This window comes from Pelobates fuscus, chromosome 3, assembly GCF_036172605.1.
Source record: "Pelobates fuscus isolate aPelFus1 chromosome 3, aPelFus1.pri, whole genome shotgun sequence".
NCBI lineage: Eukaryota > Metazoa > Chordata > Amphibia > Anura > Pelobatidae > Pelobates > Pelobates fuscus.
In genome coordinates this window covers 334,110,861-334,130,971 of record NC_086319.1, presented here as the reverse complement: position 1 = coordinate 334,130,971, position 20,111 = coordinate 334,110,861, and the positions used below count along the sequence as shown (strand labels likewise).

The window sequence follows — 20,111 nt, the reverse complement described above, 5'->3', positions numbered from 1 at the left end:
AAGCTTGCTAGACCCTGCAAGAGCCTCCTGTATGTGATTAAAGTTCAATTTAGAGATTGAGATACAATTATTTAAGGTAAATTACATCTGTTTGAAAGTGAAACCAGTTTTTTTTTTCATGCAGGCTCTGTCAATCAGAGTCAGGGAAGGTGTGGCTAGGGATGCATAAAGTGATTTAACTCCTAAATGACAGTGAATTGAGCAGTGAAATTGCAGGGGAATGATCTATACACTAAAACTGCTTTATTTAGCTAAAGTAATTTAGGTGACTATAGTGTTCCTTTAATTTAATATTTATTTACAGAGTGTGTATATAATGAATGCAGTGTGTGTGTTTGTGTAGTGTGTGTATATAATGAATGCAGAGTGTGTGTTTGTTTGTGTGTGTGTATATAATGAATGCAGAATGTGTGTGTTTGTGTGTTTGTATATAATGAATGCAAAATGTGTGTGTTTGTGTGAATGCACTGTGTGTGTATATATTGAATGCAGTGTGTGTTTGTATGAATGCAGAGTGTGTGTATATAATGCAGAGTGTGTGTTTGTATGAGTGTGTGTACAGGGAGTGCAGAATTATTAGGCAAGTTGTATTTTTGAGGATTAATTTTATTATTGAACAACAACCATGTTCTCAATGAACCCAAAAAACTCATTAATATCAAAGCTGAATATTTTTGGAAGTAGTTTTTAGTTTGTTTTTAGTTATAGCTATTTTAGGGGGATATCTGTGTGTGCAGGTGACTATTACTGTGCATAATTATTAGGCAACTTAACAAAAAACAAATATATACCCATTTCAATTATTTATTTTTACCAGTGAAACCAATATAACATCTCAACATTCACAAATATACATTTCTGACATTCAAAAACATAACAAAAACAAATCAGTGACCAATATAGCCACCTTTCTTTGCAAGGACACTCAAAAGCCTGCCATCCATGGATTCTGTCAGTGTTTTAATCTGTTCACCATCAACATTGCGTGCAGCAGCAACCACAGCCTCCCAGACACTGTTCAGAGAGGTGTACTGTTTTCCCTCCTTGTAAATCTCACATTTGATGATGGACCACAGGTTCTCAATGGGGTTCAGATCAGGTGAACAAGGAGGCCATATCATTAGATTTTCTTCTTTTATACCCTTTCTTGCCAGCCACGCTGTGGAGTACTTGGATGCGTGTGATGGAGCATTGTCCTGCATGAAAATCATGTTTTTCTTGAAGGATGCAGACTTCTTCCTGTACCACTGCTTGAAGAAGGTGTCTTCCAGAAACTGGTAGTTGAGCTTGACTCCATCCTCAACCCGAAAAGGCCCCACAAGCTCATCTTTGATGATACCAGCCCAAACCAGTACTCCACCTCCACCTTGCTGGCGTCTGAGTCGGACTGGAGCTCTCTGCCCTTTACCAATCCATCCATCTGGCCCATCAAGACTCACTCTCATTTCATCAGTCCATAAAACCTTAGAAAAATCAGTCTTGAGATATTTCTTGGCCCAGTCTTGACGTTTCAGCTTGTGTGTTGTTCAGTGGTGGTCGTCTTTCAGCCTTTCTTACCTTGGCCATGTCTCTGAGTATTGCACACCTTGTGCTTTCGGGCACTCCAGTGATGTTGCAGCTCTGAAATATGGCCAAACTGGTGGCAAGTGGCATCTTGGCAGCTGCACGCTTGACTTTTCTCAGTTCATGGGCAGTTATTTTGCGCCTTGGTTTCTCCACACGCTTCTTGCGACCCTGTTGACTATTTTGAATGAAACGCTTGATTGTTCGATGATCACGCTTCAGAAGCTTTGCAATTTTAAGAGTGCTGCATCCCTCTGCAAGATATCTCACTATTTTTTACTTTTCTGAGCCTGTCAAGTCCTTCTTTTGACCCATTTTGCCAAAGGAAAGGAAGTTGCCTAATAATTATGCACACCTGATATAGGGTGTTGATGTCATTAGACCACACCCCTTCTCATTACAGAGATGCACATCACCTAATATGCTTAATTGGTAGTAGGCTTTCGAGCCTATACAGCTTGAAGTAAGACAACATGCATAAAGAGGATGATGTGGTCAAAATACTCATTTGCCTAATAATTCTGCACACAGTGTATATAATGCAGAGTGTGTGTTTTTATAAATGCAGTGTGTGTATATAATGAATGCAGTGTGTGTTTGTAATGAATGCAGTGTGTGTATATAATGAATGCAGTGTGTGTTTGTATGGATGCAGTGTGTGTATATAATGAATGCAGTGTGTGTGTTTGTATGGATGCAGTGTGTGTATATAATGAATGCAGTGTGTGTGTTTGTGTAGTGTGTGTAAACTAGGTGGGGGAGGGCATTTTTTATTTTAATATTTTATTTTTATTTTAATATTATTATTTTTTTAATATTATTTTATTTTTATTTTAATATTATAAAATGTAATTGTTTAATGTTTTTTGTCCCCCCTCCCTGCTAGTTGCCTGGCCAGGGAGGGGGGGCTATATGATTCCCTGGTGGTCCAGTGGTGTGTACTGTGCGGGGGGCGGCAGCAAGCTGTTACTTACCTTTGTAGTAGCTCCGGTCAGCTCCCTTCATCTCCGTTCCCTTCCGCTCACGGTGTAAGTCTTGCGGTCTGCGTGCCGCGCAGAGCGTTGCCACGGTAACCCATGGCAACGCTCTGACGCCCGCGGGTCTCGCGAGACTTACATTGTGAGCGGAAGGGAACGGAGGTGAAGGGAGCTGATCAGAGCTGCTACAAAGGTAAGTAAGAGCTTGCTGCCGGTCCCCAACAGGACCGCCGGGCTTGTAATGAGCCCGGCGGTCCTGGTCTGTATTATGGCAGTGTAAGTTGCCATAATACAGACACTGACTCAAGTATAAGCCGGCTTATACTCGAGTATATACTGTATGTAAAATAGCCAAACTAGAAAAATTCTCTAAGTCAGTGATGCTTTTAATTTCTCGACTGTTTTAAATAACCTTTTTTGTTTTTCTCTATTTAACTTGTGACCACATTGTTTCTGTATGATCCTCGTTTCTATAAAATATTTATATCCCGAAAGAGAAAATAACTTACTCTTGTAGTTCACCTTGGCAATATCTACGTCCTAATCCTTTCTCCTTGAATTATTTTTAGATGTGATACATTGTGTTCCAGTTTCAGCTAGGCTGTAGCTGTTGCCAAATTTTTAGGGTTTCTCTGCTTATCTTAATTTTTGTTAGTTCTTAACAGGTACATTTTAAATGTATTTGATTTAACTATTAGCCATTTTCCTTATTGTAAAAAATATCCTTAAAGGGACACTATAGTCACCAAAACAACTTTAGCTTAAGGAAGCATTTTTGGTGTATAGATCATGATCCCTCAGTCTCATTGCTCAAATCTCTGCAATTCAGGAGTTAAATCCCTTTTGTTTCTGTCTATGCAGCCCTGGTCACAGCTCCCCTGGCTATGACTCACACACCATGCATGAACAAAATGGTTTCATTTTCAATTAGATGAAACTTACTTTAAAAGTTCTTATAGCCTGCTCTCTAAAGTGAACTTTAATCATACACAGAATGCTTCTGTGGGGTCTAGCACGCTATTAACAGTGCAGGGGATATTACATTTTAAATTAAATAGAATTTGCAATGAAGGAAGTATAAACATTAGCTGACTCTTTACAGGAAGTGTTTAGAAAAGCTCTGCAAGTTACATGCAAGGAGGTGTGACTAGGGTTCATAAACAAAGGGATTTAACTCCTAAAGGGCAGAGGATTGAGCAGTGAGGCTGCAGGGGCATGTTCTATACACCAAAACTGCTTCATTAAGATAAAGTTGTTCAGGTGACTATAGTGTCCCTTTAAATAACAGAATGCATCTTGACTAATCAGTAAAAAAACATATAAAATTAGTTTATCTTATACCTTTTTGTTTTAATATATTACATATAAGACATTTTGTAGACTAAGCACATAAACAGGGTTGTGATCGTATGGGATTTTTTAAAAAATAGAATGCATTTGATTTCTATGAAAAGGTTATGTTTTAGGTTCTAATCTGTTTAACTAGTTTACCTCTACAATATGATTCCGTCTAGTGTTATTTTCATACATTTGATTCTTGGTCACCAAGTCATCCTATAAATCAGTTTATTCTTCAGTGGAAACCTGTTCATCGTAAAAGTTAAACCTTGCCAAGAGCGTTTCAGAGAATTAATGTCATTTAGACCTTACAGAGGTGCACTGTCCCAAGCTATAATCTAGATGAAATGTGAATATAATGAGAGACGAAGACATGGAGTAGACATTTAGCACTAATAATATTAAACCCTAGTTTTCGGAGAGCTTGATACCGTTAATGTGACATTATCTAGCGGAAAGGTCACGATGCTACTGCAGTTTCCATTGCTGCTTCTCTCTGTGTAATGTTGACTTAGCCAAAGAACAGCTTGACGTCATTGAAAGCAGTTAGAAATATAAATAGACTGTACGATGGAGACTGACGTGGCCAAAGTGTCCATTACTGTAATAATCTTAACTATTTTAATGCCATCATTCCTGTCTTTTGCTTCCCCAAAGACACAAGGTTAATGTTTCCACATCGTAATTGTCAACATATGTCTTTTAAATGAAGCACTATATTAATGAACAAAAATAATTTCACATGTTTAACCCCTTAAGGACCAAACTTCTGGAATAAAAGGAAATCATGACATGTCACACATGTGATGTGTCCTTAAGGGGTTAAACCCCTATGGTAGACAGCACTTCCGCCTCCTCTGCAACTGTCTACATGTATCTCAGTACCTTCCATACTAGGGATTGATGGACTAAGATACACTATGCATTACATCCCCATATTATAATGTCTGTATTTTCACCCTCTACTGTGTTGTTTCCTGTAAAGAGTTATTATTTATTCAAATTCTCCTCATAGAGATGCTTTGAATTAATGCATCTCTATGGGAAAAGTTCAGCATCTCGATGCAGAGCGTGGAGACGCTGGATGTTTTGTGCTGCACACTGTTTTGCTCTTGAAATTGCTGTGTTTGAGTTGGACCAATAACACAAGATTAAAGATTCCCTCTCAAGAAGTTCCTTCAACTTGTTAACAAAGGATATTGTGTGGAAAACAAGAGCACATCCTCGGAGCTCTCTCCTCGTTGGAGCTTACAGCAGCTGCAGGGTTAATGCACAACATCAGTCCAGCAATTAGTAAGAGCTTGTCTCACATGTTCTGCACCACGTGAATTTGCAGTTTAGACTCAGGCAGGTGAATTGCAGCTAACAAACAGCTCAAAACAAAACCAGCAATAAAACAAAACCAAACCAAAGTAGCATCACGAAGATATAATAAACATTCGAAATTAGTATAAAAGAAAAATCACAATGTACATATAGTAATGAAAACATAGAACCTAACAAACCCATTTAAATATGTGGTTTACTTATGGATTTCAACTTCAACACAATACAACAATTCAGCACTTCCAATGTAAACTACACATATCCATAAAAAAACACGCCATTAATGATAGAGTCAAATTAGTTACATCAAATCTCATAATTGAATGAGAACATCTGATTTAATAGATGCTAATAGAATATTATATACAGTGTGATATCCAGTACACATGGAAAAAATAAAATAAGCAATCTAATAACATGTCACACACTGTAGGAGAACTACAATTTAGAGATTAAAGTGTAATAACCAACAGGGCAGTCAACGTTAGCTACGTCTGATGCTTTATAATATGTATCAGCCGAGTGCTTGGTTTAGATTGGCAATCTAATCAGGAAATATTTCATTTAAATAGCACTGGATGGTTCGGTCAACATACAGTATTTGCTATAGGTATATGGCAAATTCATGGCTTGATTTTTGATGTTTAGGCCTGTTACAGAGCTGGGATGAGGAACTGGCAACTGTCACGTATATGTCTGCATAGCTTGCTATAAAAATAAACAAAAAAATAAACAAAAGACCACGACCAACTCTTAAGTGAAAATTCGGGTGATGTAGCCTACTGTTGGTGAGGTTATCCATCTCAGTCATTGAACATTTCTTGACTGTTTCTTACAGACCTATGATTGGTGTTGCTAGTATCAGCCAATGATAATGCAGCAAGAAGGGTAACATTGGCTACACCAATCATTGCGTTCTGAGACCGTATAAAAAAAATCTTAAAGCACAATTTCAAGCAACATAAATAGTTTGTATCCTTTATAAAATTAAGATATACCTTTAACAGTCACATCCTTCCTTAACTAACCACTAGCCACAAAATACCTCTCTTTAGGGTGACTTTGTAACTACTGTAATCTGGAGACCTCTAGCTAAATGCATAGCTCTGGGCTGCCATCTATATTTTTTATTTAACTGATCTATCCCATCAAATTATTAGCCATATTGGCTGTAATAATGACACCATATTTGGAACTATTAATGGACCTCAAACCATGCATTATAATGAACGGTGCCATATTTCATTGCATTCTTTGTCTTGGATATTCCTAATGTAATATTGTCCCCAGCCAACCATGTTTGAATATTTATATAACTGATTTGCAGTTGTTTTGCTGAGTTTGTTTAGGTGCAAATGCATATTCATCGTTAAATCCTCCATGTGGAAACAAAGGTTAAACAGCCCAACGAGATATATGTACATACTATCTTTGCTGTCATTCACCCAGCATGACAAGCATGTCATGGGATAGATTGCAATTTTCTATCTGAAACTGATGAGGAGTCCAACGGTGACCTTGAATTATAGAATAGAATTTAAATATTGCTGTGCAGCTAAAAACTGAAATAGTTTTCTTATTGATATTCAGATCCATATTGCAGATAAAATGCTTTGCTGCGAAGCATTGTAGAATTGTGAGCATTGCTCACATGGTTTCAGATTGCATTTATCTGATCTATTCACAGAAGTAAGAAATCAATAACAACATTGTACAATCATCTGGACCATAGCAGTATGAATTATTTAGGTTCTATAGGCGATCAAAATTAAAAATATTTAACACTGTGACAAGATTATGAAGTCTGGAGACCACTCTTCCTCCAGCACTCGAACGAATTATGTTTCTAATAAACATATCAATTTCATCTCCTTTCTTAAAAAAAAAGCTGATGAGTTACAATATCGGTCCCACAAAAACACAAGCTTAATTTCTTGTGAAACAAGTTTAATCAGAGTGGTTGGCATCTCCTAGTCACAGAACATTTTTTTTAAAAGAAATCATAATTACCGTACATGGTTAGCAAGAGTCTGGCTGTCCTACTGAAGAAGATTATGGGTTTAGAATGACTATGAATGAGCCTATGCTTTGTAATACTAGAAAATATTCTTTAATATCCCACCACTGACATTTTGTGCATGGCTACATGCATCTTGGCAATCAAAGAGTACTAAAGAAATGAAGATTCTAACTTATGTGAGCATAAAGGATGCCCTTTATCGTAGGGGTGGCAAATTACAGATATGCGAAACTAAAACTAATGACTAAACTAAAACTACCAAAAATGCTCCACCATCTAATGACTGGCTAAACTGGGAGTTGCAGTTCAAACTATATGGAGGAGGGCAGCTGTTTGGCAACCTTTGAGGGAAAAATTCTGTTGCAACATGATCAAAGACGTGCACCATCTGAGACGTTGAAGTTATCAATCAATCGTTGTACAACATGGTCATATTTCAGACTGCGTGGCCCCTGAATATATTACCACTCACTTAGCAACTCAATCATACTCTGTGAGTTTCATTACATCCCAAAATGCACATGTCAGTTTAAAAAAAAATAAAAAAATTTTCTTACCCAAATATTTGACTCCTTCTTCTGGTGTGATTGTTCCATATTTCACCATCATTTTCACAAAGTCGATGAGCGTTTTCATTATCGTTATCAATGTTTCTTTCTCTTTGGCGTCATTTTCTGTCAAATAAGGCAAATAAAAAAAACATTATTCAACCTGTAGGAACAAGTGAAGCTTCAACATGTCCAACCATTTTGTTTTGCTACCTGATTGTGTGTCGCTGTCTGTTATTCATGATTTGTTTTTAAAAACAGTCTACTTACATGTATATTGCTAAGTGTCCTTCTGTCTGTAGTTCCCGAGACTACTTGTTCTACAATCTACTCATTCTAATAGCTCTTTCATAGAAATGGTTATTGATTGGAAGGAAATAATCATAATCAATGTAAATATATACATTTTAAAAAATCGAAAACCTTGTAAATGAGACCTATACTATACACACGTCATCTGACTGCTCTGCAGTCTTCTATGTCATATGGACCATATAAGTCAGCAAACACAATATTCTCCCTTGCTATTTGCTTTTCCTATTTTAGTTTTATTTAGTTTTTGTTTTGCCCTATATTTGCATGGAAGGTAGTACTAAATTGTACTTAAAATTGTCTGGTAGTGCAAGAAAATAGCTATGTGTCGGGCCGCTTTCACTACAGGAAAAAACAAATCTTGCTGTAATCTGATTTCTCACTTACGACAAGAATAAAGTGTGATTAACAGTATAGTAATTTTATTATGCATTGGCTCAGCCTTCTTGTGGAGTTATACAAATGAGCTGAACTGCTGGTTCACAATGAGCGCTACTAATGTTATCATTAAAAAAAATTAAGTTAAAAAAAAATTCAATGGTAGGGGACTAAAAAAATTAATTAGAAAAAATATATATGTATCATAACCAGAATAAACTAAAAATTGTGTGTGTAACCTCTCTGCATGATGCATAATTTCACACAACACTGTATAAGGCTATATGAAAATTAAATGTATTTATTCACATATTTGAATTTGAAAATAAATGTTAATATACCTGAGTTCAAACTTTTAATAAGTCGATAAAAGTTTGGGAAGTATTGGAGATCATCGAAATTGTCCTCTGCTGATAACTCGTTTCTTCTTTCTAAGGTAGCAGAAGGTGTCAAGGATCTCTCTTCTTCGTCATTATCTCCTTTTCGCAGTTCTGCATCCTCGTCTTGTGTTTTCTGTATTAAATGTGATATCATGAACATATAAAAAAAAAAAGGGCCAGATATACGTTTTACCACTTTCTTTATTAAATAGCTAACCTTTATCCAGGTCTAATAAGATGCCAATTAAATCAAAATTATTTAATGCCCCACATTTGTAATAAGCTGGCACGTAGATTCACAAGAACCCAGCAAATTGTCAATACGATGACGAATACGATGTAGATATAGTAAACCAGATATCTGTATATCAAAGAAACAGTATACAGCTATCACTGCCTACACATTTGCTCCTAGAACAAGCCTACCTCATTCTTCCTCGTCAGTGTCAGAAGGCATTTATCCATGCATGATCCTTTAAAATGGGGAATGGTGACTCTAATTTCTGGGATTTTTAACTGAATTCAAATTTAATTTCACATTTGAGGCCAGAGCAGCTGATTTGGAATCATAGTTGATTTGGAGAATTTTTACAATTCAGCTATTTCGGAGAAAAAAACATAAATTGCCCAAAATGTGGGCAAATGACAATTTGTTTCAAACAAAATGTACGAGTCTAATGTGTATGATGTTGGTGGTAATGGGGTTAATAACTAAACTAGACCTATTGATTCCCTTCCCTGTTCATTTGCTGTTTTTGCGGTGTTTGGATGGTTTTTACAGATAGCTATATTTTTCAGAGCATATTTAATGTCCTAATAAAAAGTGAATTATAAAAAAAAAAATAAGTGCAGAGCAAATGTCCTGATAGCACAAAGCGTAGCTCTACGAAATAGGCCGACAAGATGGGTTATGATTAGAGCAAATGTCTACATTTATTTCTAGCATTTAATTGAATTTCTGGCCTCTATCACATACCATTATATTAAACATCTCGTATAGCATTCTGCAGTAAAATAATTATTACTCCAGGCTGTGGCTGCACAGTGCTCTGCATTTATCATCTGAGATTGTTTAAAGGAAATTACCGTTATACCCTCCTGTTTTTCATCTGCATCGACGTCTCCTCTGACTTCTGGATAATTCAGATTTTCTGATACCTTTTCATGATTTTTAGCCTCATTAGCAATTAGTTGCTGTAATACTTCAGCCACTTCATCTTCTAATGTGTAGGCCTGGCTTTGAGTAATCTGTAACAGTAGATTGTGCTCATTAAACTATAGTTAGTTCATGACATCATTCTGTCCATCTAAGCCAATGTTGATTTCACTCGGAATATTGCCAATAGCCGAATCAATCTGACCACACAATCTATCCAGAACCCTCGTGCAAATGACGGTAGAAGCTACTGGAAAATATGCAATTCTCCAGTTATATTAAACGTTAAACAAGGAGAGGTAAACCACACACACAAAGGTTCACTCCTCAAAGAAGATTACATTTATTAGTTAATTAATCACTTTATAGTATATATAATTGATCAAATCATAGGCACTGTGTGAAAATCAACATGTGAAAACTACATAATTAAAAAAATATTTACAAAATCTTAAGGTGCTATATATCAACCCAAGCCAATCCCTAAGCTTTATACCTTCAATACAAGAGTCATGTATTAGCTGTAAGCAAAATACTTATGACAAAGGAGCTGTTACTTAAATTTGCAGTTACCAAGCTGTAGCAGTACTTACCTGGTCCTCGTGCCGGTCGTGGTCACTCTTGCCTCCAGGCAAGCTGCCTCAAACACTCCTGGCTTCTGGTGGGCCACGCACGCCAAATGGTCTTATCGGTTGCGCGGCCTGTACAGTATTAAGATAGCTGCTCGTATTGCGAGCATGTTCTTAAAGGGGAAATGGGAGCCTAACCTTGTGGTTGGCCCCCATTGGCCCACGTCATTCCGGCACCCCCATTCACGCACGTTTTGGGGCGCTGGCATGATGTGGACCAATCAAATAAAACACAGGATTATTCAAACTTACCTGGCAGTAGATATTGCGCCCTATTGTGGTTTCTGTTACCAGTTCCCTTTAGTGCGTTCCTTGAGTTATTGTAGTGTATTCTGGTATTGACCTTGGCTTTGTTTCCTGACTCTGAGTTTCTCTTTAACCCTTGCCTGTCTTGTTTGCCCATCTCATTATTACCGTGTTCCTGACTTTAGCTAATTCTCATTTTTGCCGTCTCTTCATTATCCAGCTTGTATTTCGATCACCGCTTTACTCTGTCTAAAGTTAAGTCCGGTCACTCTAACGCCCGGTAAGACGTTTATATTTCCTTTCTCCGTTCATTGCTATCCTAAACTCTTTCATGTTAGGGTTATCTGTATTCTCTCATTATCATTTCCATATCTCTATCATGGTATTTGTCATTATCATCCTATCAATAGCATGTGGCTAACAAGTAAAAAACTAACGATTTATTTTAAGCAAAACATGAAAATTCTACTACATTCCCAACATGGAATATAAATAATATATAACAGCATTTCTTTTGGTTATGGGGGACAATTAAACTAGATTTGTTCAAGTGCCTAAAGTAGGGTTTGCAATATCGACACATTCGCGGTACCTGTAGGTGTCACAAGTATTTGCATTCTATCACATTGATTTCAGGGGGCTAAAGTTGATACAAGTTTACTTTATTCAGGTAACTATTGCCTTGACTGCCATGGCAACCTATACCTTAATGAAGTAACATTAAATTAATTCAAGTACTTGATGTTTTTTAAAGCCATATCCAACAAATCTTTAAATTCGTCTTGATGCTCACTGTATACTGAGTATTGCTTACTCACAGCTGACCTGAAAAGTCAGAAAGCATGTAAGAGACAATATATAATATATATATATATATAACCATTACAAACACCAGTAGACACCCATCAAAAGTCATGCAGCTGACTGCTACCCAACAAATGCACACAGTGATGAGGGGACTATGGGAGTCTCCCAGGTTACTCCAAACCAGATATCAGTAGATAACAGCCTTGCTATGCATGTGTTTAGTTAATCTCCTTTTAACCTTCAAGTGAAAAACACATAAGAAAGGACATTCCTGAGGAAAATATTGGTCGCTCTTAATTTCCAATAAATTAGACTATTATTTAAATGCCTCATTAAAGAAAAAAACAAAACAACAAATTGGTTAGGAGTTCTTTAACCATGTCCAACTTGTACTGACTTGGATAGTGTGTCACGGCTGCATTTAGGTGACTTGAAATTAAAAAAATATATAAAATATATATTTCCTGGTAAAATATATTAACAATAATATTGCGTAGTATTTATATTATTCGGTGTTAATATAATGTAAAGGTGGCATCTATGACAGGTTCTATTAGTTTTCTCTACTGTACCTCTCTCGAAGCATGGAGAAAATATTGGGATTGTAGTGTAGCAGCAAGTTACATATCAAACCCTAATATCTCTGCTCGCCAGCAGATGAAACTAACAGTGCTGCTAATACTAACAATATATCTAAGTCTAAGGCAAACTATATTTTTTTCTGAGATTGTATATCTTAAAAATGATCTCCTGTCTCCGACACTTGAGTCGCAAATATGGTACATTTTAAACTATAGTAACATATTGCCAGTGGCTTATTACCAATGTAATGTATTTTTCTGATGTGTTTTGCTATTGCTATGCTGACAGTAAAGAAAGGACTCCTAAAATGAGTCACAATTACAATGCTTCCAGTTTGTTATCTAGTTGTGAGACATTAGTTTGGCTTAGATTTTGTATGTTACAATCAGTGCTGCCGTTATCTTTCATACTCCCACTTGGTTGAATTGATTTATTAGAGCTAGAGGCGTCTAATTTCTTCCGTTACTATCTCTAGATCCCCCTGAGACAAGCCTGTGGGTTGGCTTCCTTTCCTCTTCTCACCAGAATCGTGCATTGACTGTAACATAAACTGTCGGCATGTAATCCTGAAAAACGATATGGCATTTCACTTTCATTTTCAAGACACACCCGTACCAGTGCTCGACTCGCCTACAGTTTAAAAAGGTTATTTCGCAAAGTCTCACTGCGTCAAAACCACATGACAATAAACAAAGAAAAATGGTTTAGAGATTTACACGGGAAAAAAATGAGCTTTTATTGGAAATTTTCACTATGAGTAGAATATTTGGGTAAAATTACTAGTCACAAGAACAGCTCTTCACATCCCCTGTATTGCTCCAACACTTGACAGGCCCTCTCCCTAAATCTAAGAACTCCCTAACTATATACCTACTAAGTGCAACTAAGTCCTTCCAGAATAGAATGTGATACCTTCCAGAATAGAACTTGTGCCATGCTGATGAGACCAACAAGACCAAAATGTGCAGTCCCTGGTTTTTTTTTTTAATGCGTTTAAAACAGCATGCATTGCTAAGGATATTTGCTGAATGCAATATTAAGTTTGAAACACGATGACTGTCTGTGCTCATTTACATGTCAAGCTAAGAACTATTGGATAGTTGTGGAACCATGATTTCTTGAGCTGCAGTGCCCAAGAAGGACTTCTCAATATTTTAAGTTCAGGTGATGCATTACAGTAATTTTTTTATTTGCACTGTGGGGATTTTTATCATGTTTGGTCTCACCACAATCTTTTTATGGTATGTAGATATATACCCTCTTTTGGGAAATGAGTATCACAAAATCTGTTCTTCTTGGTTGGAATGGACCACACATTTTTTTCAGATTTTTATAAGTTCAAAGGTGCCAAATATCCCCCATTCTTAACTGCCTCTCTCCTCAACCACTCCTACAGTGCTTTGTTTGTCTGGTACATGCAACACAACTACTCTAGATACCAGTATATTTTCTTGTTTGCCTTGTCATATAACATTTACTAGTCATCTTTTTAGATTGGGTTTATTAAATTAATGTATGTGGATTTGTTTGTCTGTCATTATAATTTGTTTTTACAGCATTTTCATAATAGAAGTGACAGAGTACAATACTGCTTGCCATTTGCCATTTTATACAGCATTTTGATCTTAGTCTAATAGTGATTCATATTAGTGATAATGCTCTTCTCTATCATACGGAATTTTACACCTCATCAGGACTGTTACTAAAACGTGTCTCATTGGATATATGAGCTGCACTCTATGAATCAGCTGCTTTTAGTTGACCCTTCAGATAAAAGATTTTTATTTGCTTACTCTGTTGCCTGGCAGTTGATAGCTTGATAGCCTGATAACGGTGTGTCACCCAGTGAATACATTGTAATAGATACAGGCAGATTAATTCCCAAACCATTAATTAATTACACTGTCCCACTATCTGACATTTTGAAAGTTTCCAAAAGTTCTAATTAATACGCAAAACTTCTTTGTTCTTCTTCGTAATATCATGTTACATACCAGGCCAAGGTTAAGAAGTTTGGAAACGATCTTATCAAAAACTGCTCTGTCATTCTCTTCATATATCCGCGCTGCAATTTTTTGAACAATATCTTCTGCTGTTAAAGGAGTCCCATCTAACTGATGAAGGCCGTCAGGATCATCTGAAAGAATAAGCAGTTTAGATCAGAGACGCGCTGCATCGATCTCTTCCGACTTATTTTTTGCCAACACTTATAGAGTGAGCAAATAGTAAAGTGTGGGGCTTGTATACTAAACTCAGAATTGTGAAGACTTGAAATCCAATAACGATTTAGCTAAAATTGAGTGAGAAAAAAAAAAATCAACCTTGCTTCTTTTACCAACTAGGAGATTTTTACCTAGGTTTTTTTAAGCTAGATTATCAGCTTGAATGGCAGAAATCAACTCCATATGTGTTTAGATGTTCTATGTGAGAAAATATAAGGTTGACAATATTTTCATGTGCTAGCAAACACCTATCCATCAGAGATGACAAGGGAGCCAACATGAATTGACATAATAAACCAGTAATTGGTATATAGGAACAGAAGCATTTTTATTTAGTGTGCAAATATTCCATTATATAATACCCCCCTACACACACACACACACACACACACACACACAGTGCTCTTAATCTGTCCCTGATCCTCATCTCAGCATATATTTGATGGATGTCAATGTACTTTTATATAAATTGAAAGAAGACATATGGCTTGAGGCTTAAGACATACGAAGGTGCCACTATAGCACCGAAACGCACGTCAGGAATTTTCTTCATATAGCACTATGCACTGATTGACCACATTTTGTTTCACTTTGATTTTTATTTAATCTGTAATGAGGAAGAGCTATATGGGAGTGTGGGGACTTGTTAATACAGCGGCAGTAGCCTGGAGCTTTTTCCATTCACAGCTATAGGGAGAACTAGTCTCTCAAATAATCTGTTGAGGGGCTCAGAGAATCTCTAGCCGAGGTAGCTGCAAATAGTATTTAGATATTACTCTTAGAACCATGTATAGCTAGGGGGAATTTAGCCTAACTAACATCCATGAAGATGTCTAAGGGAATATCTAGTCTTCTTAGCTGATACTAGATAGCACTATAGTAGCAATCCAGTATACTCTAGAGTAAATCCTTATTAGAGACTCTAGGCTCATTTGTAGAAGGTGTTCAATACTACCGGCCATGTTTGAGCAATGCTTGAAGGATGTTTTTTTTACTCTATGATGTAGTAGTATCTTCATATTTATGATATAATACTTAGGTCATAACCCGGACCACCCCATATAGACTCATACTAAGTAACTGCTTAGTCAATCTCTCCCCATTCCCTCTAAAATTAACGTCTGTGAAAGTTAAGACATATTATTTGCCACAATGTATCTATTTAGAGATTCATCTCTTTAGACCTTTTTGTATCCACTCTTTTGGAATTGAGAGTTTTTCTATCTGCCTCTGCTATATCAGCTTGCACTCCTTATTTATATAGTTGGGATAATTTGTGGCGAATACATTTCTGGCAATTATAATAAAGCCTATTGGTTTATCCACTTCAATGAAATTCTGTGCCTTGATATACATGATAGATACTTTCCTCGTTATGTTTTAACTATTGGACTTATTTACTTCAGCCTCTCATACATCAGTACCCTAGAGGAATTTCCTTGATAAGGATTTCCTCACTTTGCTTAGGAAATATATTGTAGTGAGTCGATTTAACCCCTTAAGGACACAACTTCTGGAATAAAAGGGAATTATGACGGAATATTTCTATCATGTGTCCTTAAGGGGTTAAAGGGGAGCTATCACGTCCGATGATTTGTAATATGATGTTTACTTATCTCTATATCTTACAAATATGTATTTGTGAGGTGTGAAAAATTAAATTAAATGTAGAAATATACACCTCTTCATCCTGCAACTGGGTGCCTCCATCATAGCTCCTTGACAATCACTGTTCTAAGTTCTGTCCTTTGCACCTTACAGTCAGCATAGAGAAAGCATGCACAAAAGAGGAGAAATGAAACAATATTTCTGTTTGTTCTCTTTTTTTGCTCTGTTTGCCCTGGCTTTGTCTTGCCTGAACTGAATTATGATGTTATTTACTAAATTGTTAATATAGATTTAAGGGAACATGGTGTAAATTTTAGGGAAGAGACAGTTCCCAGTTACAAAGACATTCAATAAGCAGTTTAACTCCTTAAGGACCAAACTTCGGGAATAAAAGGGAATCATGACATCTCACACACGTCATGTGTCCTTAAGGGGTTAAATAGAAAATGTAACTATTAGAGACGTTTGAATATTTTTTAGAAAAGGTTACATATTTTGCCTATTTGTAATGTTGTTTTTTTTTGTATCAGATAGTGTGCGTTTCAAAGCAGACACAGTATTGTCTGTAATTCTCACATGCACATTTTGTGGTAGCTACAGTCAATACTGTATTCTGATTGGACGAAAAGCAAACAATAGCAACGCAGATTTTCTTTCCAATCTCTTTCTAAATCTCTTCATTCAACCTTGCTCCTTTTACCAACTAGGAGATTTTTACCTCAGATTTTTCAGCTAGATTATCAGCTTGACTATCAGATACCCCGACTAACTGCTAACTAAAAAAATATCCTATGCTAATGAATTATTCAGTCTATCCTAAACAATAATGGTACACTCAGAATCAGTGTGCACACTTTATTCATTCCCCCTCCTAAAACCACAACTTCCTGCCACATGTACGCAATTGTGCTCAAGTAGGCAGATATAGCATGGTGAAAAATGGATTATGTTTACTGCATTGGGCCTCACTTAAACAAATGATTGGGTTTTGACTTTCTTCAGACTATACATTATTATCCAGAAGTGTCAAACTAATGCTAAAACACCATATCCAATCCAGTGAATATGTTATTTTGGTGTAATTACTTGACAAAGTCTGGGCACGCTGCCATTGGTCGTCCATTTGATGAAAATGCAATGGGAGAATCTGATGTTTGAGGTAATTAAGGGATTCAGCAAATAACTGGGCAGCTATAAATACACTACAAATAGCAGCAAAATGTAAGGCCACAAGATTGGCTCCTATTGAATATATAAGATGTGCTGATGCATTGCGTTGTTGCTAGATAAATGAAACTGGACCCACGTCAGTAATGACAAACATACATTGACACAATCTAGGTCAAAGTGCCTTTATACATAATTTATTTCTATACTTTGTATGTAATTTATTTCTATACTATGTTCATTTGGCACACTACGTTGACACAGCTAATCTGTCATTAATCACATACCTTCAAATTTATAATCCAATCCACTTTTTGTGGAATCAAAATACTCCACTGGTTTCAGGTTCTTTGTCGAATCTGCGTCTTCCGGAGATGTTTTATGATGACCGGCCAAATTCTTTGTAAAAATGCTTCTTTTTACATTTTTGTCTTTTGCTGCTTCGGACAATAGAGAGTTTAAATCATCCACAAAGGAATCATTTTGCAAGTTCTCTCTGTTTTCTGCAAAGTGGGTAAAAGAACAATAAAAATGCAGGTATTGTTACGTCTGCTTGGTTTTTTTTTTCAAGAGCTATGCTCCCTGTATAGTCATCAATCTTACCTTTGCTGGGTTCTTTGCTCACAGTGTCCGCCTCTGCTATCTAGTGGGGAAACACAGGGAAGAAGCAATATGTTACGACTTGGATTCTGTAACGGAACCTATAAACATATATCATTAAAACCTGGACAATACTTTAAAATATTTAAGGATTTACTTACTCAAAAGTAAAATTTTAACAAAAATAACTGACAAAATATTAGTTAATTTGGCTATTTGCCAATTTCTCCTAATCTGGCCTTAAACTTGCAATTTACAATTTTGTGAATAAGCCCTTATGTGTTCCATGACTCGTATACTAAGTTTATACTACTGTAACACACTGAATTCAAGAGGCATGTGAAGCTTTCTTTAAAGCAATATTTCTCTTGTCTATTGTAGACTCAAATGATGAAACATGCATGTTTTGCAATGAGTTTCTTTTTCAGTTTAAATGAGATAAACTACTTACACAAACATATGTTCCCTTTTATATTGGACCACTGTCCAAATACTAAAATCAGTTTTTATTCCCTAGATTATTGTTATTATTTATAAAGCGCCAACAAATTCCATAGAGCTGTACATTCATTGATGTATTTATCCTAAATATAATGACTTTTGTTTTGGTTTTTGTCTTACCATCATTAGATAATGATTATTTTCTGTTCACTGTATTGTCTGTTGAAAACATGTTCTATTTATAGACAATATTAAAGTGATCTATCCCACTGTCATCATACTTAAATTAATTTATTACTAAGATATGCAATATAAATTCAAAAAATAAAAACAACCCAAAATGTATTGTTTACAACTTACCTGTTCTTCCAAAGGTCTTTCTACACTCAATTCCCTATTGTGCACAGCTTTATCTAGAATATAAAAAAAAAAAACCAATTACAACATTATTCATGACAAAACATCCAGGACAACTTAAGCTTCCAGTTATTCCTTAACTAAGTGAAATGTATTATTTGTTAATTATATCAACATCTTATTTTTTTTATTGACAGCATTGCATCTGCAAAATGTTGACTTTCTGAGACAGATGAAGAAGGGATGCGAGCCGGACATAAAAGGCGTAATCGGATTTCGTTAATAAGGAGATTAAAAGGAACATCTTCTAGACTATAAATACCCAGCACAAACCACAATATCCACCTCTCAACGTTCATATCTCTTTAAATTCTATATGTATAGAATTTAAAAATAAATAAATCTATTTTAAATACTATGCAGGTAATACTGAAAACATTTACTCAACATGATCTAATGTGATAAGAAATAATATATACTTTTAAATGTTATTTTTACTATTATATATGATATAGAAGATATAATAATAATTATTATTATTATTATTATTAGATATAATAATAATAATAATTATTATTATTATTATATAATAACAGTTTGAAGCTTTCACAGTTCATGCAAACATATAATTATCTATTAAACCTTTCCTGAGCAAAACACTGTAAATATTGCCAATGCCATTAGTCATGGAAAATCATTGCCTTACCTTGGTTAATGCTGGGGTTTGGAAAGCCATGCGTTTGACACACAAGCCCAAAGGTAGCAAGCAAGATGGTAAACTGCTGTTTAAGACCCATTTGTCACAGCGCTGTCTGTCCCTGATCAACCTTTTTTTGTGTGATTCTGAAATTGCTCAGAAAGAGAGGGATTCCCTGGACCAGCTCTTGTCACAGATCAAGGGAGCCCTGGCTTGTCCTGATACAGATGCAATATGTAAAGGATGGACTAGCAGAGAGCCTCCTGCAATTGATAAAGATGATGATGGGCAGAGGGCTATTCTCTGAGGCTGGTGAGGAGCTGTCCAGGAGTTTAGTGCTGAACCTGCAATAAGCTCTGTGTAAAGGGCTGCAGTTATCTGCTTAGTTGTGTCTGATATTCCTATTGTTCAGCCCCAGATACCATCATCAGATGGTGTGTGTGTGTGCTCTTTGTATCCAGCTGCCTGCTGAAGGCAAAGGAGTGGGAGATCAAGAATCAATTCTCCAGCCTGCGTCACCTGGGAGCTCATCAGATCCTGGCACAGAGCTGCTTGGAGCACCAATGGCTGTGTGTATAACATCTAGACCTTTACAATGGTTCTAAAACCTGGAATGTAAGGCTTCATGTGATTGGAGGATGGTGGGCTGTAAACACGCCTCGTTCTGTGCTCTATCAGACAATTCTTTCTACCTTCACGTTGCTTGTTAACTTGTATCTGGATTCTTTGTCTGCAGTACTTTTACTGTAATGGCTTT

At 36.2% G+C, this 20,111-nt stretch overlaps 1 protein-coding gene across 1 annotated transcript in view; it reads right to left on the bottom strand.

Moving 5' to 3' along the window:
• SCG3 (secretogranin III) overlaps positions 1-19,896 on the bottom strand; it is a 53,546-nt gene extending 33,650 nt beyond the window's left edge. The window contains exons 1-8 of the mRNA XM_063449042.1: positions 19,364-19,896; positions 18,661-18,713; positions 17,863-17,902; positions 17,547-17,762; positions 14,257-14,399; positions 9,929-10,090; positions 8,804-8,975; positions 7,782-7,898 (exon numbers count right to left, since the gene is read on the bottom strand). Coding sequence (XP_063305112.1) covers positions 7,782-7,898; positions 8,804-8,975; positions 9,929-10,090; positions 14,257-14,399; positions 17,547-17,762; positions 17,863-17,902; positions 18,661-18,713; positions 19,364-19,454 — 994 coding nt within the window. The 5' untranslated portion in view covers positions 19,455-19,896. The remainder of the gene's footprint in view (positions 1-7,781; positions 7,899-8,803; positions 8,976-9,928; positions 10,091-14,256; positions 14,400-17,546; positions 17,763-17,862; positions 17,903-18,660; positions 18,714-19,363) is intronic.
• Positions 19,897-20,111: the final 215 nt, after the last annotated feature.